Source organism: Balaenoptera acutorostrata, chromosome 18 (genome assembly GCF_949987535.1).
Source record: "Balaenoptera acutorostrata chromosome 18, mBalAcu1.1, whole genome shotgun sequence".
Classification (NCBI taxonomy): Eukaryota; Metazoa; Chordata; class Mammalia; order Artiodactyla; family Balaenopteridae; genus Balaenoptera; species Balaenoptera acutorostrata.
In genome coordinates this window covers 10,525,408-10,544,520 of record NC_080081.1, presented here as the reverse complement: position 1 = coordinate 10,544,520, position 19,113 = coordinate 10,525,408, and the positions used below count along the sequence as shown (strand labels likewise).

The 19,113-nt window shown below is 36.2% G+C and overlaps 1 protein-coding gene across 3 annotated transcripts in view; it reads left to right on the top strand.

The window, feature by feature from the left end:
- PCCA (propionyl-CoA carboxylase subunit alpha) overlaps positions 1-19,113 on the top strand; it is a 367,760-nt gene that overhangs the window by 135,769 nt on the left and 212,878 nt on the right. For all 3 annotated transcript variants that reach the window (XM_057532677.1, XM_057532678.1, XM_007196809.3), the window contains exons 11-12: positions 5,539-5,633; positions 11,011-11,161. In XM_057532677.1, coding sequence (XP_057388660.1) covers positions 5,539-5,633; positions 11,011-11,161 — 246 coding nt within the window. The remainder of the gene's footprint in view (positions 1-5,538; positions 5,634-11,010; positions 11,162-19,113) is intronic.

Sequence of the window (19,113 nt, the reverse complement as noted above, 5' to 3'; positions counted from 1 at the left end):
AAACAAATTGCAAACATACAATTCATTTATATTTTTAAAACATTGAACATAATGTATTTCTTTCTGAGGCTAGCAGATTTTGTTTTGTTTGTTAGTTTTTGTTTTTAGATATTCTAAATTGAAATATCACATATACAGTGAAGTCCACCTACGTGTACAGTTTAATAAAAATTTATTTATACACATATGTAACTGTGTAACAACCATCCAGGTCTGTACATGGATCCTTTCTGTTGTATCAGAAGATTCTTTCATGCCACTTCCAGTCAGTCCTTCTCCTTGGCCACCAAAGTTAACTGCTGTTCTGACATCTCATACCATAGATTGTTTTTGTTTGTTCTTAAACTGCATGTAAATGGAATCATATGATACATACTTGCTTGTGCTGGCTTCTTTCACACAACATCGTATCTGAGGTTCATGAGGCTGTGCATTATCATTCGCTCAAAGATTGCTCTGTGGTGTTCCATTATTTGAGTAACCTGCAATTTATCCATTTTTCTGATGGTGAACCTTTAGGTTGTTTCCATTTTTTTGATATTATGAATAAACTGCTGTGTCTTTTTATGAACATATATACTTTCGCATATACTGAGGAGAGGGATTGTTGGATTACATGGTCAGGTTATGTTTAGTTCTAATAGATACTGTGGTTGTTCTATCAATAATATATACTCCTGCCCATGATATATGAATGTTTCCAGTTCAGCCATCTTTTCCAACATTTGGTGTTCTCAGTTTTTTAATGTTTAGCCATTTTATTGGACATGTAATAGTATCTCTGTTTTAATTTGCATTTCCCTGATGAATATTGATGCTGAGCATGTTTTTATAAGTTGATTGACCAAAACTGGATATCTTATTTTGTGAAGCGACTGCTCAAGTCTCACCCTTGCCCCCCTTTTTCAAATTAGATTTTTTAGAATTATTGAGTGTTCAGGGTTCTATATCTATTTTGATTATGAGTCCTTCACCACACACACACACACACACACACACACACACACACAGCATATCTTCCCCCCATCTGTGACTTACCTATTCACTTTATTAATAATGTCTTTCAAGGAATAGAAGTTCTCAGTTTTGTTGAAGTCCAGTTTAAGTCCAATTTGCGTACCCAAGTTAGGAGCTTTATTGTTTTAGGTTTGGTATTTAGGCCTGTTAACTCTCTTTGAATTTTTTGTTTGTTTGTTTGGTGTGAGATGGAGTCAAAAGTAAATTTTCTTATATTCTCATACCCAATTTTTCCAGCATCATTTATTGTGGTGTACATTTGCTGTAAATTAAGTGACATTTGGTCACTGTCTTGTTTTGGTTTTATAGTAAGTCTAAAAATCTGATACTGTAAGTGCTCTAAATTCATTGTTTTTCTTCAGATAATGTTGGCTTTTTTTAGATTCTTTGAGTTTCCATGTAACCTTTAGACTTTGTCTTGTCAATCTGTCTCTACATTCTACCTACACTCCCACCCTCCCTCCACATCAGATGGGATTTGGATTATATTGAATCTAGAGATTATTCTGGGGAGAATTAACATCTTAACAATATTGAGTTTTCTAAGCCATGAACTAGAATATCTCTTTATGTATTTATATCTTTAATTTCTCTCAGCATTTTTTTGTAGTTTTGAGTGTAGAGGTTTTATCTATCTTTCATTAGATTTATTCCTGGATGTCTGATAAATTTTGACACTATTATAAATGTTATTTTCTAAATTTCATTTGCCTATTGATTGTTGCTTATATGTAGCAACAATTGAATTTTATGTATTAATCTTGTATCCAGTGTCCTTTTTAAATCCACTTGTTTATTTTTTGTGTTTTGGTTATCTATTGCTGAGTGATTAACCATCCCAAAATGCAATGATTTGAAACATTTAAGGTTGTACAACAATGTGAATGCACTTATATAATGCCACTGAGTTGTACACTTAAAAATGGTTACAATGGTAAATTTTACCTGTATTTTGCCACAATAAAAAAACTACACAACATTTAACTATTTCTTATGATTCTGTGGGTTGATTGGGTTCGGCTGGACACATCTTTTGCCTCACTAGGTGTTTGTCCACTGGGGCAGTAGTCACGTTGGGGCTTGACTGGTTTGGAACATCCAGTGTTAGTGCCTTGGAGGATTGACTTGAAGGTGAGGTCAGCCAAGACATGGGACAGCTGGGCCTCTCTCTTTCTCTCTTTATTCATTCTTGGGGCATTTCCACATGACTTCTCCATGTGAAATTTCTGTCAGGATATCCAGACTTCTATATTGAGTATCAGAGCTATGTGAAGTGGCCATTCTGCCTTTTAAAGTTTAGGTGGCACAGGATCACTTTTGTTGCATTTTGCAAGTCACTTGGCCAGCCTAGAATCATTGCCATAAGTGCTTATGCAAGGGTGTGTATACCATGGTTTGTTATATTCAGGGCTGTTTTTGGATACTAGTTATCACAGCCCTTTCTGTGGCCCCCAATGATCATGTCCTTCCATAGGCAGAATATACCTGCCTTCCTTCCAAAACCAGAATCTCATATTCAAACTTGGTTCAGGTATGGATGAGGCTTTTTGTGTATGGTTTCTCAAGGGCAGTTTTTGTGATGTGAAGATCTCTGTATTTAAAGACAGTGTGACACTCACTTATCAAAAATACAATGATGAGAAAAGGGTATGACACTGCAACGAATCCCCCTATTCAACAAGGTAGAAAAAGGGCGGCACACAGTGTTCAGTGGTTCTTAGCGATTGAAACCCAGAAATTCAAGCTGAGAGATCCCTTTGGAGGGTTTTGTAATGATTCTAGTGGGAGAGGGTAGCACCTTGGGCCAGCGTGTGGTGGAGGTGGTGAGATGTGATTGAATTCTGGATATTTTGTGAAGGTAGACCAGATTTTCTAAAGATCGGATGTGATGTATAAGAAAAAAATAAGGCATCAAAGATAGTTTTAGGCTTTTGGCCTGGCGAATTGTAAGAATGGGACTGTCTTACTGAGAAGGGAAAGACTGTGAGAGGTGCATGTTTTGGGGGAGGAAATCAGGGTATGAAGATGGACCAATGAAGGTGGAGATGCCCATTAGATATCAAAATGTAGGTGTTGAGTAGACTGTTGGATATTTAAGTCTATGATTTAGGGGAGGTATTTGGGCTACCCTTCCTGTAAGATCCTAGAGGCAAAATCAGTTTCCCTCCCTTCTCTATATTCCCCATCTAGCACTTATTTGTGCTATTCGAAGACCACTTATGCCATTTTATCTTTAGCTATCAGACTTTCCTCATAGACGCAGAAGTCCTTGAGGTTAGAGGCTGGATCTTATTCATTTGTTGTCCCTAGCAACCAGGCAGTGTCCTTCACATTACTAATACTCAGTAAATGTTTGTTCAATTGTTTTAAATAATTATATTTCTACATAAGCTTTTAGTTTATTTTAATTAACCATGGCGTATATTCTAGCCGATATTTTTAAACTTAGGTGAAAATATCTCCCAGTAACTTAAATAGGCAACACAGATGTTTCCCATATCTGATCTACACTTGGAAGGTTTTTTACTTATTTTCTTCAGTTTTAATTAATTAATGTTAAATAATTTGTGCACATGATGAAGGGTATTCAATGAAAAGTAAGCCTTCTTTCACCCTTGTCTCCAAGTCCCCTGGTTTCTATCCCTGGAAGCAGGCACTGTTACTGTTTTTTGAATATCCTGCCATAGTCTGTGAAGTATATACATGTATATCAACTATTGTTTTTCACACGAGCTGTCACATACTGTGTTCTTTCTCGTGCTGAAACTGTGTACTGGCAATAGGAATAGCACAGCTCTGTGTGGTTTAAACCAGGGCACTGATGGCATTTATGGGCTGGATCCATGGATGTTAAAGGGCTTGCCATTATGTGGAGCAGTCTATTATGATAAAGCTTTTTCAGTAAGCAATATATCTGGGAGATCTTTCCGTATTCAGTACGTGCATATCTGTAAAGGGCTATATTAAAAGTTTAAAAAACTCATGATGTGTTTAAGTATTAACTTCCCTTACAAGCACTTTTTATTTATAATGTTTTCTGGTTACTTTGTCTCTTCATTTGATTAATAGAATTCCCTGGTTGTCCAGTGGTTAGGACTTGGCACTTTCACTGCCATGGCCTGGGTTCAATCCCTGGTCTGGGAACTAAGATCCCACAAGCTGCGCGGCACAGTTACACAGACTTCAGGGAAAAACAAACCTGATTCTGTGTATATTTGAATCTAATATTTTACAGTTGAAAATGTTTCGAAGAATTCTTGGTTATTGTGGCTTTATTTCTTGGAGACTAAGTCTACTTTCACTTCCACGTCAATTAGAATAAAAAAAGAAGGTAGAATAAATTTAACGTTTAAAAATAGTTCTAGATGTACTTCATGCAGTCACCTTTGAGTCTTAGAAATAAAATTCCAACTTACTGGCATTTCATTACTGTAATGTTTTCCTTTGTTTGGAAGCATTCTTGAGGTTTAGGTAGGTTTTATTCCTAAAAATTAACCTTGCAGTCATTTATTAACTGTTCATTTTATAGTTTATTATACTTGTTAAACCATGATCTCTTTTGATTTGATGTTTTCAGCAGCCATATAAAATATTAAGATGATATTATCTTAATGCATGGGAAAACAGTGACTTGCCCAGAGAGGTGGCATAGCTGTTTGGAGCTTAAATTAGTGCCTTGTTTTTGGCTTCTAGAAGAGCTTTTACCTCTGTGAACTTAAATATGTGCATTCAATAATATGCATCTACTCCTTAATCATGAAAATAGATTAATCTATTTCTGAAGATCAAATATTCTATGCAAAAACGTTAATAAAGAGCATGTTTTACTGTTCCCAGATTTAGCTAATAAGATATATGTTAAATTTGAATTTCAGATAAACAGTGATTTTTTTTTTTTTAAGTAAAAGTATGTCCCATTCAGTATTTGGGATATATTTTTATTAAAATTAAAAACTCCAGTTTATTTCCCATTATTACAAATGGGAAAAAGCATAATGTTATATATTAACCCCAGACCTTTTACCAGTTTCTTATAACAAAAATAAAGCACAGTAAAAATATCCATATATAAGTAACAGACTACATACTGGTTGTAAATGAAATAGCATTTCCTGATCAACAGACATGATAATATTAACAACAAACAGAAGTTTGTAATAATACTTGTGGCTCTCCTACGTGCCACCGAAATCTAGAATATATTCCCTTTATTGATACTCATTGTCCCTCACAAAATTGGTACAATTGATTCTGATATTTTACCCAGTGTATTGGAAATGTAAGATGAGAATTTTTTCCTCAAGTCTTTAATAAAAATGTTCAGTTGAGTTTTGGAGTGGTAAATATAAAATTTTCCTCCACTAATGTCAACCAAAAGAAGACTGTATTTGAGAGGTACATATGTTTTATGAGGTTGGAGTGTTAAAATCCAAGGGGTGTTGCATGGAGAAAATGTTAATTGGGCACATATGCTATGGAGATGGCTCTGTAATTTTTCAAGTGGTATTATTGCTCTTTCAGGTTTTAGGTGATAAACATGGGAATGCCTTGTGGCTCAATGAAAGAGAGTGCTCAATTCAGCGAAGAAATCAGAAGGTGGTAGAGGAAGCACCAAGGTAAGAGCTTCTCCCAAGGAAACTTTATAGTAGTCTGATTTTTATGTATTTCATATATTTCTGTCCCATTTTATTAGCTAAAATTGCTTTACTAGTAATAGTAGAATCTATTAGTGTGTATATATTAAAAATTTTCCTCATTGAGGTGTAATTGACACATAATTATCTCTTGAACAGCACAGTTGTTAAGGGTGCCGACCCTCCATGCAATTGAAAATCCACATATAGCTTTTAAAGTAGGCCCTCTGTATATGTGGTTCCTCTGTATCTGCAGTCAGCTGACCTTGGATCTTGTAGTTCTGTAATATTTAGTATTGAAAAGTGTAAGTGGATCCTTACAGTTCAAACCTGTGTTGTTCAGGGGTCAACTATATTAGTTTAAGGTTTACAATATAACAATTCGATATTTGTATATATTGTGAAATCACCATAGGAAGTCTAGTTAACATCCATCACCATATATAGTTACAGAATTTTTTTTTTTTGTAATGAGAACTTTTAAGATCTACTCTCTTAGCAACTGTCAAATAAGCAATATAGTATTATCATCTATAGTCACCATGCTGTACATTACATCTCCACGACTTATTTATAATTGGAAGTTTGTACCGTTTATGTCCCCCTCCCCCTCAACCGTCAATCTGATTTCTGCATCTATGAGCTTGTTTTTTTTTTTTTTTTTAAAGATTTCACGTATAAGTGAGATCATACAGTGTTTGTCTTTCTCTGTCTGACTTATTTCAGTTAGCATAATGCCCTCAAAGTCCATCCATGTTGTCACAAATGGCGAGATTTCATTCCTTTTTTGTTTTTTTGGGTTTTTTTGGCTGTGCAGCTTGTAGGATCTTAGTTCCTTGACCAGGGATCGAACCTGCACCCTTGGCAGTGAAAGCACGGAGTCCTAACCACTGGACTGCCAGGGAATTCCCAAGATTTCATTCTTTTTTATGGTTGAATAATATTCCACTGCGTGTGTCTGTGTGTGTGTATATATATAATATACATACATATATATATATACCACATTTCTTCATCCATACATCAGTGGACACTTAGGTTGTTTCCATGTCTTGGCTATTGTAAATAACGCTGCAGTGAACATGGGGGTGCATGTTTCTTTTCAAGTTTGTGTTTTTGTTTTCTTCGGATAAATACCCAGAAGTGGAATTGCTGGATCGTATGGTAGTTCTGTTTTTAACTTTTAAAGTAACTTCCATACTGTTTTCCATAATGGCTGCACCAATTTACATTCCTACCAACAGTGCACAAGGGTTCCCTTTTCTTCACATCCTTGCCAACACTTGTTATTTCTTGTCTTTCTGATAATAGCCATCCTAGCAGGTGTGAGGCGATATCTCATTGTGGTTTTGATGTACATTTCCCTGATGATCAGTGATGTTGAGCACCTTTTCATGTACCCGTTGGCGATCTGTGTGTTTTCTTTGGAAAAGTGTCTATTTAGATCTTTTGCCCATTTTAAAATCAGGTTTTTTTCCTGTTATTGGGTTGTATGAATTCTTTATGTATATTGAGTACTAACCCCTTATCAGACGTGATTTGCAAATGTTTTCTTCTATTCAATAGGTTACCTTTTCATTTTGTTGGTAGTTTCCTTGGCTGTGTAGAAGGTTTTTAGTTTGAAGTGGTCTTAATGTATATTTTTATAATTAAGAATTTGCCACTTGATCTTTCTCAGTACTTCAGTGCATGAAAGTGAGAGAATACTTGAACAAGAAGTTGGGGTTTTATTAGAGGAAAAAGTGGGGTGATAACCCACTCTGACTCCCATAGTCTTCTAGGTAGCCTAGACCCTGTTGGTGTGTCTGAGCACGTGGAATTTCTGGGATACCTACCTTCTAGGTTCTCCGGTTGGCAAAAGTTTCATAAAGTTGATCCTGAATTTCCTGAGTTTATCCTACCATGAAAAGCCTTTTGGGGCATGGTTCTTAGAGATTCCTTGATTCATCAGAACTACTTTGGGCACTTCTCCAAGCCACCTGTCATGTGTTTGGTGTAGCAATTTCATGGAGCTTTGTTTCTACTTTGACGCTAGGTTGGTATTTATATATATTCTGGTTTCCTCTTAGTTCTTAAAAATCCGCAGTTGAGTGTTCATTGGTGTTTTTAGTAACCAGACATTAAGGAATATAACCAATTGTAGCTTGATCAGCATAGCCAGTGTGCCTTGAAAAAATGTGCGTGTGTGATTTCTGAAAAGATTAGGTCTGAATATGAGTGGATTTTTTAAATCACAGAGTATTGGTAAAAATCAAATCCTATATCCCCCTCAAATTATAGATTTAAATATCCAAGAGTCTACTCAACACCTACATTTTGATATCTAATGGGCATCTCAACCTTCATTTGTCCATCTTCATACCCTGATTTCCTCCCCCAAAACATGAACCTGTCAGAATCTTTCTCACCTTCACCATGTTGTGAAGAACAGCCCTTTGTGGCCTACATGGGGTGTAGCCCTTTATCTCTTGGCCCAGAACCAGGATGTAAGACGAATGGAAGAAGAGAACCAAAAGGAACGTTCTATGTCTTTAGGAAGAGTCCTAGAACCTGCCAGTGTTGTTGACTTGGCAGTGATCCGAAGTTAGGTACTTTTCTAGGGAGTCTGGGATATGTCTGTTTTCCCGAAGTAACCGTGTGCCCAGCTAGTTGAATGGAAAAAGGGGACAGGGGATGATGGTAGAACAGTAATAGTCTCTGACACACCACTTTTGCAGTCTTATGTTTTCTTATCTTCTTGCCTTAACACTTCCAATATAATTAACTTTCTCTTTTTATTCGAAATCCACTCAAGTCTTACCTGGGATAGAAATCTTTCACAGACTGGGAACCTTGAATCATGATTTTTATTTGTTTCCTTTCTTTCTCTAGAAATGTAAGTTTTTCATATGAACATCTCATCTATTAATTTAGAGAAAAATCCAAGGAAAACTTAAAGCAGTAGGAAAAAAAACTAGAACCGATTGTTAATAGTGACTTGATATGTATTTGTGTATTGTGAAATATTAAAATAAATGGAATATGCAGTTTTCAATTCCTGGAGTAAGAATCTCCCTCTGTGCTTTGAGTGCAGTGGTGAGCTTGCTTGCAGCTCTGAGTATCACTAGCAGAGTTTATGACAAGGGAAAGAATAAGACCAGACAGGATAAAAATAGTTTTACTCACCTGTGCTTGAGATTATCCAAATGTTACGATGTTAATCTTTAGTTGCATTTCCTTTTTTTTCTTTTTGGTTGCATTAATTTTGTCAGCCATTATTGTTGAAATGTCATCTATGCCTGTATTTGTTAGGTTAATGCAGAACTGTTATTTATAATAGGTAGATAAGATTCATAACATCCGAATCCAATGATGAATCCTAATGTCATCGACAGGGAGACAGTATGAAGTACACTTCCCACCTGTGAAGTATCCTTGCCTCGCCCTCAGCCAGTCAAACCTGAATCTATTCAAGGCTCTAGATCTAATCAGCAGTTTACAAGAAATAGAAATGTAATATGGATGTTAAAAGACCTTGTGGACATTGCATGTAGAGGAATGAGACAGGAAAATGACCAGATCCTTGGCTTAAAAAAAAAAGAAGAGGGCATTACAAGTTAAAAGAATCATAAAGATGTAAAACCCAGTCAAATGCAGTGGCTAGATCTTATTTGGATCCTGATTCAAAGATATTAGCTCTAAAAAGATATTTATGAGATAATCCAGGAAATTTGAATACTAACTGGATATTAAAGCTATTAAGGAGCTCTTGTTAATTTTAAAAGTGTGATTATGTTATAAAAGAGTACTTATAGAAACAGATATGGAAGTTTTTTTTATGGAAGAAGCGATACCTAATTTGGGATTTGTTTTAAAAAAAAAAAAAATGGAGAAGTTCCCTGATGGCCTAGTGGTTAGGATTCTGGGCTTTCACTGCTGTGGCCTGGGTTCAGTCCCCGGTCGGGGAACTGAGATCCCATAAGCTGCGTGGCACAGCCAAAAAAAAAAAGGGGGGGGTGGGGCTGGTAGAAAAGTGGACATGCAGCATAGACAAAACAAGAACAACTATGTAGTAATAATTGTTACATATGGGAAGCAGGTATGTGCAAGTTCATTATACTCTTCCATAATAAAAAGTTCATGAAATGTCATCTAAATCTTACACATTTGAGAATAATTTTAATCCACAAATAGAAAAGTAGTCAGTGTTTTATTTCTCAGAGCCTTTTTTGCATAGAAGCAAAATATGTGAAAATGCAGAAATGATTTGATAATATTCTTTTCAGGGTTCATTGAAACCCTTTACTTGCCTGCTGGAAGGTGCTTTTTTATTGTGAAATAAAAGTTTTGAGGATTTATTAGATGTACAGTGGATTCTTGTTATTTGTGGTAGTTATGTTTTTTTTTTAATTAATTAATTTATTTTTGGCTGTGTTGGGTCTTCGTTGCTGCGTGCGGGCTTTCTCTAGTTGTGGCGAGCAGGGGCCACTCTTTGTTGCAGTGCACGGGCTTCTCATTGTGGTGGCTTCTCTTGTTGCGGAGCACAGGCTCTAGGCATGAGGACTTCAGTAGTTGTGGCACGTGGGCTCAGTAGTTGCGGCTCGCGGGCTCTAGAGTGCAGGCTCAGTAGTTGCGGCACATGGGTTTACTTGCTCTGCGGCACGTGGGATCTTCCCGGACCAGGGCTTGAAATCGTGTCCCCTGCACTGGCAGGCGAATTCTTAACCACTGCACCACCAGGGAAGTCCTGTGGTAGTTATGTTTTATAAAGTCACTGTGAATACTGAATTAATAAATACTGAAGCATTGCTCCCAGGGGAGATACAGAATTAAGTTTCTGTGAGCCTCTGGTCAGAGCATTTTCATCAACCGATCAATACATAACCTTGTTTTGTATGTGTTTCTGTTGAAAGACACCTTATTTTAATATATACTATTGATTCATTAACATTGAACTCACCGTCTTGGCCAGCAGTGCTATAATGCTTGCCTGAAGGAAGCTCACCTAATACACGTTTTCTCCATAGGGCACGACTTCCAATCTTACTTGGAGAAATGAATACATATGTTAAATTTTACTCGTAGAAAACAACTACTTGTGCTAAAGTAACTGTATATTTTATAGATTGATTGAAGTTGCAGTGTAGTGTGGAAAGTTCAAATGTTTTATAAAAATATTAAGTTGATTTATTTAAATATGTTATGCTTAACAGCACAATAAGCATACATTATAAGCATATGTAAAGCATATAATATGAAATCTTAAGTTGATACAGATGATCATATCTGAGTAAACGTTAAGAAAATTTTTATGTAATGCACACAAAAGATTACTTAATTTTTGTTCAAAATGTAGGAAATTACTCTTTCTTATTTGCAGCCTTTTTCTGGATTCTGAGACTCGAAGAGCAATGGGAGAACAAGCTGTAGCCCTTGCCAAAGCAGTAAATTATTCTTCTGCTGGAACCGTAGAATTCCTTGTGGACTCAAAAAAGAATTTTTATTTCTTGGAAATGAATACGAGACTCCAGGTAACAGAAACTCTGGTTTTCATTCCTCTTCACGCCTCTATACTTTTCCCTTCTTCACCACCCCTTTTTGTGTTATAAAAGCTAAAAATCAACTCCTTAAAGTGTTAAATATTTAGTTTTTATGCTTGTGCTAAGAAATCTGTTGTAAATGACAGGTAAGTATCAGGCTAATTTAATGGTAGGTGTCTAGCCCTTCTGCTTTGTTACTGTTAATACTTCGTATTGGAAATTCCTTTTTTTTTTTTTTTTCTTGAACTTTCTTGATGAAGTGCATTAGTTAGGGTTCATGTGCTGATAAGAGAAACTACTCTAGATATGATAAATAGAAAGGGATTAAGGGCTTACCAATCATTGGAAGGGATGGAGGAAGGAAGGGTATCTAGAGTGAACTTGCAGTAATGACTCCCAGAACTGTACCGCCCAACCTGGCTTCTAGAGGAACTGACACCTCTGCCACAGTTATGAGGTTGAGAAATCAAGCGGCTGCCCCGGAACTTGACTTTAGGGACATGCTTCCTCAGTTTCAGTCAAGGTCTCTGGAAGCCACTGGTGCTGTAACTCACTAGTGGCTTTATTTCCTTCCTTCTTCCCCCTTTTCTTTGATTTAAATTGTAAACTAACACACACATACAGAACATTACATAGAATACAAATGTGTAGTTGAAAAAATTATTAAAAGCAAGAGTTCACGTAAGCCTCAGTAGGATCGGGAAGTACCAAAATGCCCAGCGCTTCTTACCCCCACCCCTCAACTTCTTCCCCTTCTCAGTGATTCCGCCTCCATCTTCTTATTTACTATTCTGACTGAATTCTAAACATCTCCTTATATAGTTCTTCCTTTTATTTATGCACACCTAGGAAATAGAATTAATTTTGCCTGTTTCTTATTTAAACTTTAAATCAGTGGGATCATATTGTATGATTTTTATATTTGGTTTCTTTTCTCAACATTGTGCTTATGAGATTATACCATGAGACTGATTTTCATTTACTGTGGCAGAATTTATGTATCTAGATGCATTTTGAGACCAATGGTAATACATATTTATAGTTTGTATAGGTATTAACATCAGTAGTTTTTGCTCAAAACTTACGATACTCCTGCTTGAAATAACTTATTTAGCTTGTATTCTATTCTTGTGAACATCTTTAGAAGTGGCAGAATTTTGCTTTTTAAAGATTAATTTGATTTTGATTAAAAATATGTCTTTACAATGAAAATGTCTAATTAGATAATTAGCTGGGAAATCATGTTTTTGATTAAAATGGAGACTGTTATGTCATGATGAGACTAATAGCTTGTAGTACGATTCTGAACGCAATTTGAAGTGACTACAGTATATTTTTATTTTATTCAAGGCACAATACTAGATGGTTTAGTTGGGGTACTTAACAGAATTTGCAAAATTAATAACCAGTGTTTGTTTAGGGCACTGTGTTACTATGTTCTAATTTTTTTTCAATCTATTTATTTTTTGTTTGTTTCTGGCTCATTTATCTCAGCCTGTAAGTTTTTTTAAGTTTGGCCCATGGTTGTTTTTGGTATAAGACTTCCGAAAGTTGATATTTATTATCAAATAATTCTGTGTAGGGAGTCTAAATCACTTAGGTACCTACGTTTATAGTTTGTTTTGTTTCATGGATGGCTTGCCAGGAAATATTATGTTCAGTACCCTCAAAAAAGATTATAAATGAATTTCAGGAAAAAAATGAAATTCATAAAGAATTTTATCATATTAGATCTCATAGTACCTAATTTTATGCTGTTTAATAGCACTTTTATAATTTGTCTCCCATTTAATGTGTAACAGTATCTCTTTTCTCTCTTGCATTTGCTTCCAGTGGCAGTAATCTTGTCAGTTACCAGACAAATTAATTTTGATTTTTTTAAGAAGCATCTGTGTGATGGAGGGATATTTGGTGGTGGAGGGTGAAACTGAATGGGAGCATGAAAAAAGGATCTTGGATTTCATAGTATTCAGAAAGACATTCTTAGATATTTCAATGACGTCTTTCTGATATTGTTTAAACAATTCAAATGTCCTTTTAATAGTAGATTTTCTGTTTCAAATTTCTTTGCTAACCTTAAATTATAATACTTAAGGCACATTCACCAAATTGTTTATCTTCTAAGATATATGTTATCTCTATTTAGTGTTTCAGTTTGAGCCTGGAGAGCTATAATTTTCTTTGTTTTTTTTTTTTTTTTTCCGTGAAATTTCCTGATTGAACTGTCACTTTTTCAAGCTTTAGTACTTGTACATTTTTTCCTGGTAACAGAAATGTCAGTAGCATCTTCACTTTGCTAGATTTTCTTAAGAGCGATATTTGAAATAAATACTGTTTCTCCTTAAAGAGAAACACTGAGAAAGTCACCAGGTTTGGTGCATAAATACTGGTTTTGTTCTCAGTCTGGTCAGAATTTATGTATTAGGATTATCTATGCTATCCCCATATATGTTTGTTTGTAAAGTCATTGTTTGCTTTTGCTGAAAGGTAAAATTCAAATGCTTTTGCGTTACAAGTCCCTTTTCTCTGTGGCCTTAATCTCTCTTTTCTTTTCCCTGAATTCAGTTTGAACTCTGTGTGCCTTTTATCATGTTACCCCTTTGCTTGGAATGGTCTCTGTTCATTTCTCCTAGTAGGAGTGCACATAGTATCCACCCAATGGGCTCACCTGTTTCCTTCTGTCTTCATTTGAAAGATGGAGGATAGATGGATACTTTACCAAAAAATACAATTTTATTAAAATGTTATTTTAATGAAATAAATGATATGTAATTTTGCTTGAATAACTTTAGTTTCCTACTTTATTGAGTTGAAATACTAAGAATTGGTAATACTTGGTTAAAAGAAAATCTAAATTGTTCAGAAGAGTATACATTGGAAAAACAACTTCCCATACCACATTTTTCTTACCACAACCATGTATTTTTCCTGTAGCGGCAACCTTTTGTTTTACTTAAAAATATATCTTTTGTAGTATTCCATACCTAATTTAAAGCATTATCTTCTTCATTTTTGTGATTTTTAATATTCAGTCGTATGGATGTACAGTCATTTAATTTCATTAGTTTCCTAGTGATAATTTTTGCAGTATTCTGCTCTAGCAAATAGTGCAATTATTGAAAGACCCTATATGTCATCATTTTGCACATGTGAAAGTAGAATTGCCTGGAAAGTGATATGTCCTTTTATAATTTAGTGAAGTATTATCAAGTTGCCTTTTATAGAAGAACTTGCCTGGCCAAAAGGCAAGTTTTGCCTTTGGATCTTTGTATGGTAGTGGAAAATGTGTCACATTTTCATTTTTCTTATTATGAGTGAGGATGAATTTTTCTTCATAGATTCCTTTACATTTCCTTTGCCCTTTGGGTTTTCTTATTGACTTATAGATGTTTTTATTTTTTCAGGAAGTTAGCCATTTGTGATATCATCAGGAAGCACTGCTCGATGAATATTTTCCCGTTTTTAAAGAGTGAGGGCTTTCTAACCAAAGACCTCTGGCACCTGATTAAATGATAACAGCTTTAAAGATAGAGTGCTAGAGTGAAAGTCTTATCTTTCCCCAGAGCCATTTGTTGACATTCCAGATTGGTAAATAGAGGCCTTCCCCCTCTCTCCCCAGAAGGATTTGTTTACTTCTCAGAGCAAGTTTGCTCTCTCTCCAGAGATGAAGAAGGGCAGACATGCCAGGAACTCTTTTTTTAAAAAAAATTATTTATTTATTTATTTATTTTTGGCTGTGTTGGGTCTTCGTTGCTGTGCATGGGCTTTCTCTCGTTGTGGCGAGTGGGGGCTACTCTTTGTTGCGGTGTGCGGGCTTCTCATTGCGGTGGCTTCTCTTTGTTGCGGAACATGAGCTGTAGGTGCACAGGCTCAGTAGTTGTGGCTCACGGGCTCAGTAGTTGTGGCTCACGGGCTTAGTTGCTCCGTGGCATGTGGGATCTTCCTGGACCAGGGCTCGAACCTGTGTCCCCTACATTGACAGGCAGATTCTTACCCACTGCGCCACCAGGGAAGTCCCCAGCAACTCTTATATAAGCTCTGAGATAAATATTTTTGGGGTTCCGCCCCTGTGATAGGTGCACAACCCTCTGCACGCACAGGGACGTTAGACCCATGGGGAATTGGGGTGTGAGAAATGGAGTGAAGATGCTCTGTGAGTAAACAGTTGCTTCCTTCTCCAGTCCGGAAACTGTGTTTGTTTCATGGCAGGATTAACAAATGAAATGTAGATATAAAATATACAGATATGATTTGTGGCTACTTTTCTCTCACCTGTTGCCTGTCTTTTTGACTTCGTCTATGTTTTTTCTTCCTAGGGAGAAAAGTTTTGTTTTTAAATTTTCCAGTTGAATTTCTAAATCTCTTTATCATTTCTGATGTTGTGATATACTTAGACTTTTCCTATTCAATTATAATTGAAACATTTTTCTTCCATGGTTTCTTTTAGTACTAATTTCATCTTCCTTGGTGAAATTTTCACTTCATCTGGAATTTATTTTATTTTATTGTTTTCAAATGGCTACCTGTTTGTCACAGCCATTATTGAATAATCATTCTTTTCAACATTAATTAGAAGTCATTTTCATTATGTACTAAATTCTCATATGTATGCAGATGTTTACTATTTTCTTTTTTTAACCTTTCTGTTTATTCATGTGCTGGTACCACACTATTTTAGATGTTATATCTTTTTATTATAATACAGCATCCAGTAGGAATAGTCTTTCTGATTACTCTTACTTTTCCATGTGAAGTTTTTGGGTTTTTTTTTTTTTTAACATCTTTATTGGAGTATAATTGCTTTACAGTGGTGTGTTAGTTTCTGCTTTATATCAAAGTGAATCAGCTATACATATACATACATCCCCATATCTCCTCCCTCTTGCGTCTCCCTCCCACCCTCCCTATCCTACCCCTCTAGGTGGTCACAAAGCACTGAGCTGATCTCCCTGTGCTATGTGGCTGCTTCCCACTAGCTATCTGTTTTACATTTGGTGGTATATATATGTCCATGCCACTCTCTCACTTCGTCCCAGCTAACCCTTCCCCCTCCCCATATCGTCAACTCCATTCTCTAGTAGTTCTGCATCTTTATTCCCGTCTTGCCCCTAGGTTCTTCATGACCATTTTTTTTTTCCTTAGGTTCCATATATATGTGTTAGCATATGGTATTTGTTTTTCTCTTTCTGACTTACTTCACTCGGTATGACAGACTCTAGGTCCATCCACCTCACTATACAAATAACTCAATTTCATTCCTTTTTATGGCTGAGTAATATTTCATTGTATATATGTGCCACATCTTCTTTATCCATTCATCTGTTGATGGACACTTAGGTTGCTTCCATGTCCTGGCTACTGTAAATAGAGCTGAAATGAACATTGTGGTACATGACTCTTTTTGAATTATGGTTTTGTCAGGGTATATGCCCAGTAGTGGGATTGCTGGGTTGTATGGTAGTTCCAGTTTTAGTTTTTTAAGGAACCTCCATACTGTTCTCCATAGTGGCTGTGTCAATTTACATTCCCACGAGCAGTGCAAGAGTGTTCCCTTTTCTCCACACCCTCTCCAGCATTTATTGTTTGTAGATTTTTTTGATGATGGCCATTCTGACCGGTGTGAGATGATATCTCATTGTAGTTTTGATTTGCATTTCTCAAATGATTATGATGTTAAGCGTTCTTTCATGTGTTTGCTGGCAATCTGTGTATCTTCTTTGGAGAAATGTCTGTTGAGGTCTTCTGCCCATTTTTGGATTAGGTTGTTTGTTTTTTTGATATTGAGCTGCATGAGCTGCTTGTAAATTTTGGAGATTAATCCTTTGTCAGTTGCTTCATTTGCAAATATTTTCTCCCATTCTGAGGGTTGTCTTTTCGTCTTGTTTATGGTTTCCTTTGCTGTGCAAAAGCTTTTAAGTTTCATTAGGTCCCATTTGTTTATTTTTGTTTTTATTTCCATTTCTCTAGGAGGTGGGTCAAAAAGGATCTTGCTGTGATTTATGTCATGGAGTGTTCTGCCTATGTTTTCCTCTAAGAGTTTGATAGTGTCTGGCCTTACATTTAGGTCTTTAATCTGTTTTGAGTTCATTTTTGTGTATGGTGTTAGGGAGTGTTCTAATTTCATTCCTTTACATGTAGCTGTCCAGTTTTCCCAGCATCACTTATGGAAGAGGCTATCTTTTCTCCAGTGTATATTCTTGCCTCCTTTATCAAAGGTAAGGTGATCATAGGTGCATGGGTTTACCTCTGGGCTTTCTATCCTGTTCCATTGATCTATATTTCTGTTTTTGTGCCAGTACCATACTGTCTTGATTACTGTAGCTTTGTAGTACAGTCTGAAGTCAGGGAGCCTGATTCCTCCAGCTCTGTTTTTCTTCCTCAAGATTGCTTTGGCTATTTGGGGTCGTTTGTGTTTCCATACAAATTGTGAGGTTTTTTTGTTTTAGTTCTGTGAATACTGCCAGTGGTAGTTTGATAGGGGTTGCATTGAATCTGTAGATTGCTTTGGGTAGTATAGTCATTTTCACACTGTTGATTCTTCCAATCCAAGAACATGGTATATCTCTCCATCTATTTGTATCATCTTTAATTTCTTTCATCAGTGTCTTATAATTTTCTGCATACAGGTCTTTTGTCTCCTTAGGTAGGTTTATTCCTAGATATTTTATTCTTTTTGTTGCAGTGGTAAATGGGAGTGTTTTCTTAATTTCACTTTCAGATTTTTCATCAGTAGTGTATAGGAATGCAAGAGATCTCTGTGCATTAATTTTGTATCCTGCTACTTTACCAAATTCATTGATTAGGTCTAGTAGTTTTCTGGTAGCATCTTTAGGATTCTCTATGTATAGCATCATGTCATCTGCAAACAGTGACAGCTTTACCTCTTCTTTTCCGATTTGGATTCCTTTTATTTCTTTTTCTTTTCTGATTGCTGTGGCTAAAACTTCCAAAACGATGTTGAATAATAGTGGTGAGAGTGGGCAACCTTGTGTTGTTACTGATCTTAGTGGAAATGGTTTCAGTTTTTCACCATTGAGGACGATGTTGGCTGTGGGTTTGTCATATATGGACTTTATTATGTTGAGGAAAGTTCCCTCTGTGTCTACTTTCTGGAGCGTTTTTATCATAAATGGGTGTTGAATTTTGTCAAAAGCTTTCTCTGCATCTATTGAGATGATCATATGGTTTTGTTTTTTTTTAAGTGATTATTATTATTATTTTTTTAAATTTTATTTATTTATTTATTTATGGCTGTGTTGGGTCTTCGTTTCTGTGCAAGGGCTTTCTCTAGTTGCGGCAAGTGGGGGGCTACTCTTAATCGCGGTGTGCGGGCCTCTCGTTATCACGGCCTCTCTTGTTGCGGAGCACAGGCTCCAGACGCGCAGGCTCAGTAATTGTGGCTCACGGGCCTAGTTGCTCCGTGGCATGTGGGATCTTCCCAGACCAGGGCTCGAACCCGTGTCCCTTGCATTGGCAGGCAGACTCTCAACCACTGCGCCACCAGGGAAGCCCGATCATATGGTTTTTCTCCTTCAATTTGTTAATATGGTGTATCACATTGATTGATTTGCGTATATTGAAGAATCCTTGCATTCCTGGGATAAACCACACTTGATCATGGTGTATGATCCTTTTAATGTGTTGTTGAATTCTGTTTGCCAGTATTTTGTTGAGGATTTTTGCATCTATGTTCATCAGTGATACTGGCCTGTAATTTTCTTTTTTTGTAGTGTCTTTGTCTGGTTTTGGTATCAGGGTGATGGTGGCCTCATAGAATGAGTTGGGGAGTGTTCCTCCCTCTGCTATATTTTGGAAGAGTTTGAGAAGGATAGGTCTTAGCTCTTCTCTAAATGTTTGATAGAATTTGCCTCTGAAGCCATCTGGTCCTGGGCTTTTGTTTGTTGGAAGATTTTTAATCACAGTCTCAATTTCAGTGCTTGTGA